Raw genomic sequence first — 8,624 nt, forward strand, 5'->3', positions numbered from 1 at the left:
TAAAAAGCTACATTTTCCAATTCAATTGCATCAAAAGAATTATAAATATCACGTAATTAATTACATCCATCTAGTTCCAACCAAAACTTCAACCCACAACTATACCTACAAACAATCTCTAAGTCATAAATGGGATCATTTCATGTATAACTGGATTCTAACCAGTGTGATATAAATTCATAAGCAACGAATGTTACGGCGCCAGCAGGTGCCGCTTTGACAACAGATGGGACAATGCCCTTATAAAGACCAGCCCAACCCTCTGCAAGAAAAATCTGACGAAGGGCATCGGTCATATTTTTGTAAGCTTGATGCTCGACTCTAGCTCCATATCTAGGATGTCTTTGCAGACCTACAATCTAAAAGTGAATTTCAAAACTACCTTATGGCATATATCAACTGTGGAAGGTGATATTTGCTTGTATATACCAAAGAGGCTGATAAATTACCTGAAATCTCTTCTTCACAACATCAAGTGGATGACAGACGGCTTTAGCACATGTTCCAGCAGCCAATCCACATAGGAAAAGCTGGAAGCTCGACAGTGCATCCTCCGATTGGCTGGCATAGGAAGATCTGTACCGGTTCCAAGCCTATAGAGCATGTGGAACAAAAATATATCAATTTGAGAGCGTATCTTGGAAATGGAACTGGTGACATGGATGCCTCATTCAATGAAAATCAAAAGTACAAGAAGACAGAGACAAATAATGAGCCTCGATGTGAGTACATCAGATACCACCACCATAACTTGAGAGCTCTAATTTCTTTAACATATCAAATAACAATCTACTGATAATGAGTTTCATTTGATATATATACTCATTACTCACAGTTATGATCAGACCATATTATCTAATGACCACATATTTTAGGCAAAAATGCAGAGATATTTAAAACCTATATTATCTCACTATAATCAACCATGCCCATTCAAGACGTATGATTCAAAACGGAACTATCACTACAGTATGTCCCTTTTTATCCGAATACGTCTGAGAGAGGGTGGGCTGGAACCAAAATCATTATATGGAAGATGGAAATAGAAGTTCACCATTGTCCAACGTTTGAACGTATCATATGTTCCAAACTGCATCCCCGCGTAAGGAATTATCTCAACCAGTGTAGGCGTCAATCCAGTGTACAGCCCTCGAATGCCACGGGTTTCAATTGTATGAACAAATGCAGACCGCATATTAGGATAAACCTGCATATAAGCAAAGCCTAACTACTAGAATTCCATATCCATGTCATTTAAACAATAAATACTGGCATTCAAGTTAGTGCTTTAGAATTTGGATGTCAAAATGTCCATGTGGCTATGTACCTTTGGCTCACCCTGTGACGCTAATATGGTTCTTAGAAGATCAAACGGATATGACCCAATGGTGGCGGCACAGCCTGCTAATGACCCGCTAATGTAAGAAAGATATGGGCTTGAATTAATATGGTCTTCTGCAAAAGAAATCAAGAACGGAATAGAATGTAAAACTAAATTGTAGCAAGCTAAATGGAATGCAGGACAACTGTGTCAATAAAGAGAGCTGGTTTAATCACAACAAGTTCTCAGATGTAGCAAGCTGAATTGTAGCTAACCTTCTTTAGAAGAACCAGATACAAATGTCTTCAATTTGTGCAAAACAGTAAATTGAATTGCTGTATATGGCATGACCATAAGAAGGGCTGGAACATTGCCCCTCCAAAAACCCTGCTTACCATAGAAAAAGGATCAAAAAATTTTAAAGGAAAAAAAGGCCTTCATGGAGAGAAATAATTGAATGACGAGACTTCAATCCAGACAGATGATATATCTTCGGCACATTAATTCAAACGCTATCTAATTTGCAAGTTAAGTATATTGAATATCTCCATATTAACAAGTAAGTTGTACCGGGTATCCTTCCTCCCTAAATATGTCCTTGGTTGCTTGCAGCATACTATAATATTTTGATGTACCATATGCATCTCCTCGAAGCAAAGCCCATTGTGTAGTTGGTTCTAATTGAACCTGTATTTGAAAGCTTCATGAGAAAATTCAGCCACTTAAAATTCACGCAAGCATAAGCCATATAATAATTGGATGCTTTAAGAAGAATTCATCCATGACAGTTGAAACTACCATTGCAACTCTAGTAGCAATCTGACCATCAACATAATTCCAACCCAATATAAAATAAGAATCAAACTCATATTAATACATACAGTAAGATCATATTCAATAACAATTCCATACATTTAGATCTCAGCTTCTTTAACCAAAACAAGGTTTTTTAAAAAACATTTAAAGTTGAAAAACTTAACCTGAAACCTGATTTTGATTACGTCAAGTGGCGACGTGAAAGTTCTAGAAATGGCACCGGAAATTGCACCAGAAGTGGCATCGATCAAAGCCCTTTTTAGCTGATCAGGCTCTTCCATTCCACTCCTTGATTAAAAACTGCAAGGAAAAACATTTATATAACTGACCCCTTATTTTTAAATATCCACTGCACTCCAAGTATTCACCCAAAGGCCAAAAGTAAGAACTCACACCGTTCTATGTACCAAAGAAAGTAACAAAAAGAGTTATAATACGCACAAGTTGTCAAATTTTTATAAAAAAAACTAAATGGGGTATAAGTAAACAATAAAAAGAGGCATCGGCGAAAATTCAACAGGTGGAGTTGAATGAATGCGAATATTTCCAACTTAATATTCAAATAAAAGCTAGAAAACATAGCAGGAATGAACCAATAAACAAACTTCCCCGCATAATGTCAAAGGAGAACACCTTAGATAAGAAAACGTATTTAGATGTAAAAAAAAACATATAATAAGTGCCAGCAGTCTAAAGATTATATTTTCAATTAATATAACAAGAATCATTGAACAAATGCGAATATTTTGAATGTAGAACATACATACACAGCTCACAAACATCGGAACTTGCAGAAAGATTGAATTTTTTAATTAATATCAAAGAAAGTACCTGAACAGAATGGATCAATGATAAGAGGGAAACTAAGGAGCCTTCATCGACAAAATTACAGATAATCCGACCCTTATGCCAAAATATGAGTATGCAAATGAATTAGTATCTATAGGTTTGAGTATACGCAGGAGGAGAAGTTTGGCGCTTCGCCTTTGATACAGGGAGAGAGGCACATGGCAGAGAGTTTTCTTGGTGGACGGTTTGGAATTGAAAAGGGAAAGTCGATTTCTTTTTATGACCAAAGAAGGGAAAGTCGATATTGAAAATTACAAAAAACTTAATTTTTTCCATTTATAGGATTTTTTTCATCGAAACGAATATATTTTATGGTAAAAACTTGTGTGAGACGGTCTCACGGGTTGTATTTGTGAGACAGATCTCTTATTTGAGTCACCCATAAAAAATTATTAATTTTTATACTAAAAATATTACCTTTTATTGTGAATATGGTCCGTAGACGGTCTCACGTAATACTCTCTCTATACTTATTTGGATCCATTTGGACGAGGAAAATTTATATTCCAAAATTTGTTTTAAAAGATTTTCTATTTGTTTAAATTATCGATATTATCGATTGTATCATCATTACATAATGATATAACATCTCAAAAATTCATTACAAATATCAAAAAAAAAAACCTTTTCAATTTTATATTTATTTAATAAGTGTTTATATCTATATATTTAAGAGAAACGAAAAAAGAAATGTAGCTTATATAATTGAGACGGGGAGAACATATTACTTCTATTCCTTATATACATGTTTTATTCTATTGTTTTGATGATTTGTTTCTTTAATAGATGAAATCATTGAACTTTTACCATATGAGTATGTCTCTTGTAATACAATTTTATAGATTTTTTTGGTGAGACGAATCAACCTGATTCACACTATAAGTGAAAAATAATATTTTTAGTATAAAAATTAATATTTTTTCATGTATCGAATCGGGTCGACGATTCATCTAACAAAATTGACCGATAAGACCATCTCACATGAGTTATGAAATCACGCCTTCTACTTTGTGATATATTTCCTACTACGCAAATACATGTGAGTAAAATAACAATAATTTTAAACTAGTATTTCTTAAAAACAGTCTTTTAACTTTTTGGCTTCGACATTTCTATTCGATGATTTTACAAACACTTCAATAATTTTTACCAAGAACCCTTCTAAAAACATTTTCGGTACAAATCAATTTTTTGTCAAGGGACTGAGAGATATGTACATGTGAACATGAGAACATTTAATTAATATCTAATCGAAAGTTGGACAACTTCAACCACACAATTTGTTAGGTGCAGATGCATTTGAAGTCTTTCTACGACCACAGAATTTGCCTACGCCACAATCAAACACCTATTTGAAGAGAATCAAGTCAAACTATTCTATGTCCGACTGTAAGACCAACATGGGAAATCTTTCTTCTTTGCCTTTGAACCTCAATCACCGAAGAGACCAAGGGAATAATTATATGAACTTGGTTATAATCATTCTTTCGTAACCGAACAATAACAAAATCCATGATCCAAACATATATAGAATGCAACCGTATTCATGAGTAGAAACAGTAACATATTACATGTTATGAACAAAAACATGCATCCATACTGTTGGTGAGTGTTTCGCAAAGCGAGGAAAGACTCCTGGACGTAGCAGATTGGCGGGTTACACGAGTGGAATAAACAACTGACTTGATAAGTAAGTCGATGGAAGTTATTGTTAGAGTAGGTGTCCAGCGACGTAAATTGTGACTTGAGTTTTATGGACTTTTATGAAAAATAATAATTATTTTAATAATATTTTGCGGTTTTATTCAATTATGACCATTATTATATATGTATACTCATACAAGCTGGATAGATAAAGCTCTTAAATATACAATAAGGTCCGTCTCACAACGTAATATCATGAAACTCATTAGGAAGTACACCGTATATTCTAAATAGGTTTCTAGTCAAATTAGCCACCTAAAATAAGATTAAAGGTTGCTTAAGTTTGAGACTAGCATATGTCATGTAAACGTTTCATAAAAATGCGTATTTCATTGATAATGACATGGATATGACGGTTCATAAAAATGAGTGATCATTTGACTGAACAACCATCTATCGAACTTTCTAAATGATTAACACTTATCGTTTGGAAAAGTCTACGGTTATAGTTGAATATCATTGGTCATTTGACCCGAGACAACTTGGAGGCCCTGCGTATTAGTGTTGCACTTCGACTCGTTTATCGATTTAATTAAGGTTCATCAAGTGGCGATGTTGCGTGTAGTTTCGAAGTCATGCATTGTAGTCAAGGATTCACCGTTTGCGAATGAGTGAAAATATTTTATGTGATCTGATGAGTTAATAGTGCAAGGAGTCTTTGGCAAGAGCAAGACATGTCCTTAGCGAAAGGTGTTTTCTTAGTTGCTACCATGTCACTGTTATTAATAAAAAATACATCACATCGTTTTTCGAATTCATTTTCAACTCTCGATATACTAATGAGGTATATTCGATTGAGAAATATGAGTTGAAGGAACTGCATTGTATGCAAAGGTAAAGAGATCTAAACACCTTATGAATGTCATAAGGTCCAAGGAACGTTTTGAACGTCAAAAAAAAAAAAAAATTAACTTCCGTCAAGGTGCGAGAAAACGGTGTTGAGACAATTTTTTCTCTATCGTTCGATTTGTTGTTTAAATCGTGTTGAATAATTTATTTCTTACCACATAAGATAAAGCACTTCATACAACGACTGCCCAAAACACTTTTAAATAATTTTTTTGAAGATCTGTGCAGGACAACGCTTCCTGTGCAGAAGGGGCAGCTGCTCGAAATATTCGGGTAGTCGAGCAAGGTTCCCTAGAATTTATCAGGTAGCCCTGCCCCTTTCGGGCTCGAATTATTTGGGCTCGGAGCAATTTTTGAATTTTTCAAAATTTTTGGGTCAAATTGATATTTTATAAAAATTTAATCAAATTCGTCCTTGAAAAGAAATTTTGTTAAAATTATGGAATTTTTTTCTTATAAAATAAATATTTAGAATTGAATTTTAATTATTTATAGTAAAATATGTTTTACTATAAATTTAATTATTATGAATTAATTGAAGTTAAAAAAATATGTTTATTTAACTTATTAATTTATTATGATGGTTAGCAATAAATTTACAAAATATATGATTTATTGATTATATGTGATATTATGAATTAATATAATATTTGATATTATATGATCAAAAGATGATCGAGAGTCTTCACTAATTTGTTATGTGTATGTTATGATATTTTACATGTTTTGTTTTAATTATTTGATAAATATTTAAAGTGCATATGGTGTATGACTCGTCCTCACCCTAAATTTGTACCTCAATGTGTCATATAAATTTAATGTAAATATTAGATTTAGTAGGAGATCAATATTTTCGGATGGTAGGCCAAGATCCTCAAGAGTTTTGAAGATCGAAAACAGGTAAAATATTGGAAGCTTATATAATATTGCATCTCTTCATTTACCTATGTTTTGGACATGGATCCATATATGGTTCATATGGATCAATGAACTCTCGATTATAGATAATCATTTATTACTATAATGCATGTGTTATGTTATGAATAATCAGTATCTGTGTTATTATTAATATAATAACAAGAAGAGTTATATGAATCAGTCAAACATACAAAGAAACATGACAAGATTTTAATTAATGATGAAACAAATTGTTAAAATTAAAATCCCTCGTTTTTTATAAGATCCAAAATTTAAATCAATCTCATTAAAAAGAAAATTAAAAGAAAGTTCAATATTTCATTGCTTTCATCAACAATGGTTGTATGATGAACGTTATTCGTATTTAGTGTTTGGCTCATATTATCGGGAAGGCCTGGACGCCAGAAAACAGTAACTTCCCCTCATATATTTGATGTGATACTACATGAAATTCCCATGACTTCGACCCATATTATTAGGGGATCTCATGGCTACATGTAGTAGCCCGAATTCCAAATTGGGTAATTAACGGATTAATGGTGATTAAGAAGGTTTAATGTGTAATTTTGACCGTGGTCATGATCGGACGGACCGAAGATGGTTCGGTAGCACCGAAGAGTTCGGACGATCCGAAGTGGGTTCGGTGGATCCGATCATGAGGTGTCAAGAGTTGATCGACACGTGGGAGTTCGGACGTTCCGAAGTGGGTTCGGTGGATCCGAACATAGCCTATAAATAGTGCTCGGATTTCCTCATTTTGTATTGACAATCCTTGAGTTGTGTCTCATATTTGAGAGATTTGGAAGGTTTCTAGGGTTAGTTGCCGGTCGAGCGATAGCCAAGAGCTGCCAGGATTGGTAGTGTAGCGACGCCTGAGTTACGAGGCAATCGACATCAAAGGGCTGTCGACGGACGAAGGTAAACCCTAAACCTTTGGTAGTACTAGGGAGTACTGGTTTTGCTAGTTGAGCATGGTAGTATTGTTCATTGGGTGCTTTTGATGCGTAGGCTTGTTCTAGACCTGATTAGCGGTGCTGCGTAAGGCTAGGCTTGCTGTGATAGAGGTACGAAAGTACTATCCGAGATATCCTGGTTGAGTATACATTCTTATATGTGTTGCATGATTATGTGGTGCATTGATATATGTCATATGATGCATGCTATTATGTCACGTTTATTACTGCACGTTGCATTTCATGTTGAGCCGTATCTCCTTCGAGATAGCCTTTACTGTTGAGCTGTATCTCTTTCGAGATAAGCTATATATCTTGTGGGGCCGCTCAGCCCTGTCTTGTCTTGTGGACGCATGGACACCGAGAGTACACAGTGGCCGACGGGTCGGGAGGGCTTCGGTGATCCGGGACATTTTAGGTCCACGTCTGTTCTTGTAGTGGATGCAGTGACCCAGAGGTTGGACCGCGCGGCACTATCCACTTGGCGCCTCTAGACTGAGCATTTTGAGATCTTTTGTGACTCCTGTTTCTTGACTACCCTGGTATCATATCATAGCATGTGCATTTCATATAGGTTTGTATACTCATGCTTTTGTACTGGGCGTTCTTATCGCTCACGTCCTTGTTTTAATCTTGGGCACCCCATTCCACGGGGCAGGCCTCAGGTTGGACAGCTCGGGTAGAGCAGGAGGAGGACAGTGAGTATCTGGTTGGTTTAGTTTTCAGTACTATTCTATTTCGTTATGGTTGTACCGAATATATTTTGAGTTCTTCTGATTTCGATTGGGTTGTATAACTATCATTTGTTGGTATTTCCGCTGTTATCTCTGATTTTTATTAATTAAGTTAAGTTGCATGCTTAGTTCTTGATTAGTAGGTGATTCTGGAACGGGTCACTACACTACATCTACTAAGGTTCAACATTGATCAGTTGGAGTCGACATGTGAAGAGAAAATAGATCATATTGTTGGGCCCTCATCAAACGTGAGACAAAAATATGTAATGGCTACAAGGGGCTGCAATTGGACTATAACTTTTGGAAATTATGGTCGACTGATATTATTTGAGATTATAATTTAGAAATTGGGCCTTTCGTGCTCACTAAGAAAATTTGATTTCTTTTTTTTTTATCAAAGGATGGTGAAAATATCAAAATAGTGGGAGGAAATTTATAAAAACAATAATCCATATATGTCTTACAAATATTTTAAAT

At 34.9% G+C, this 8,624-nt stretch overlaps 1 protein-coding gene across 2 annotated transcripts; it reads right to left on the reverse strand.

Moving 5' to 3' along the window:
- Positions 1-3,209, reverse strand: LOC140830753 (mitochondrial thiamine diphosphate carrier 2-like). 2 transcript variants are annotated; one of them, XM_073194224.1, is made up of 8 exons: positions 2,969-3,209; positions 2,302-2,437; positions 1,892-2,008; positions 1,597-1,708; positions 1,328-1,455; positions 1,055-1,207; positions 450-593; positions 1-352 (listed from the first exon to the last, which is right to left on the reverse strand). In XM_073194224.1, the coding sequence occupies exons 2-8, from the start codon at positions 2,416-2,418 to the stop codon at positions 293-295; spliced, it is 831 nt and encodes a 276-aa protein (XP_073050325.1). In that variant the 5' UTR covers positions 2,419-2,437; positions 2,969-3,209; the 3' UTR covers positions 1-292. The 2 variants fall into 2 exon arrangements, with proteins under 2 accessions (XP_073050325.1, XP_073050324.1); XM_073194223.1 differs by having other exon boundaries at positions 1-359.
- Between the last annotated feature and the right edge of the window lie 5,415 nt (positions 3,210-8,624).

Source organism: Primulina eburnea, chromosome 4 (assembly GCF_022965805.1).
Source record: "Primulina eburnea isolate SZY01 chromosome 4, ASM2296580v1, whole genome shotgun sequence".
Lineage (NCBI taxonomy): Eukaryota > Viridiplantae > Streptophyta > Magnoliopsida > Lamiales > Gesneriaceae > Primulina > Primulina eburnea.

What these genes read in the sequence shown, in the direction of transcription:
- LOC140830753 (XM_073194223.1), bottom strand. Translation starts at nt 2,418, where the DNA reads ATGGAAGAGCCTGATCAGCTAAAAAGGGCTTTGATCGATGCCACTTCT. An exon ending in TTAGGGAGGAAGGATACCCG is followed by an intron (nt 1,709 to 1,891) that starts GTACAACTTACT and finishes TATGGTAAGCAG; the next exon opens with GGTTTTTGGAGGGGCAATGT. An exon ending in TTGTGAAGAAGAGATTTCAG is followed by an intron (nt 360 to 449) that starts GTAATTTATCAG and finishes ATTCACTTTTAG; the next exon opens with ATTGTAGGTCTGCAAAGACA.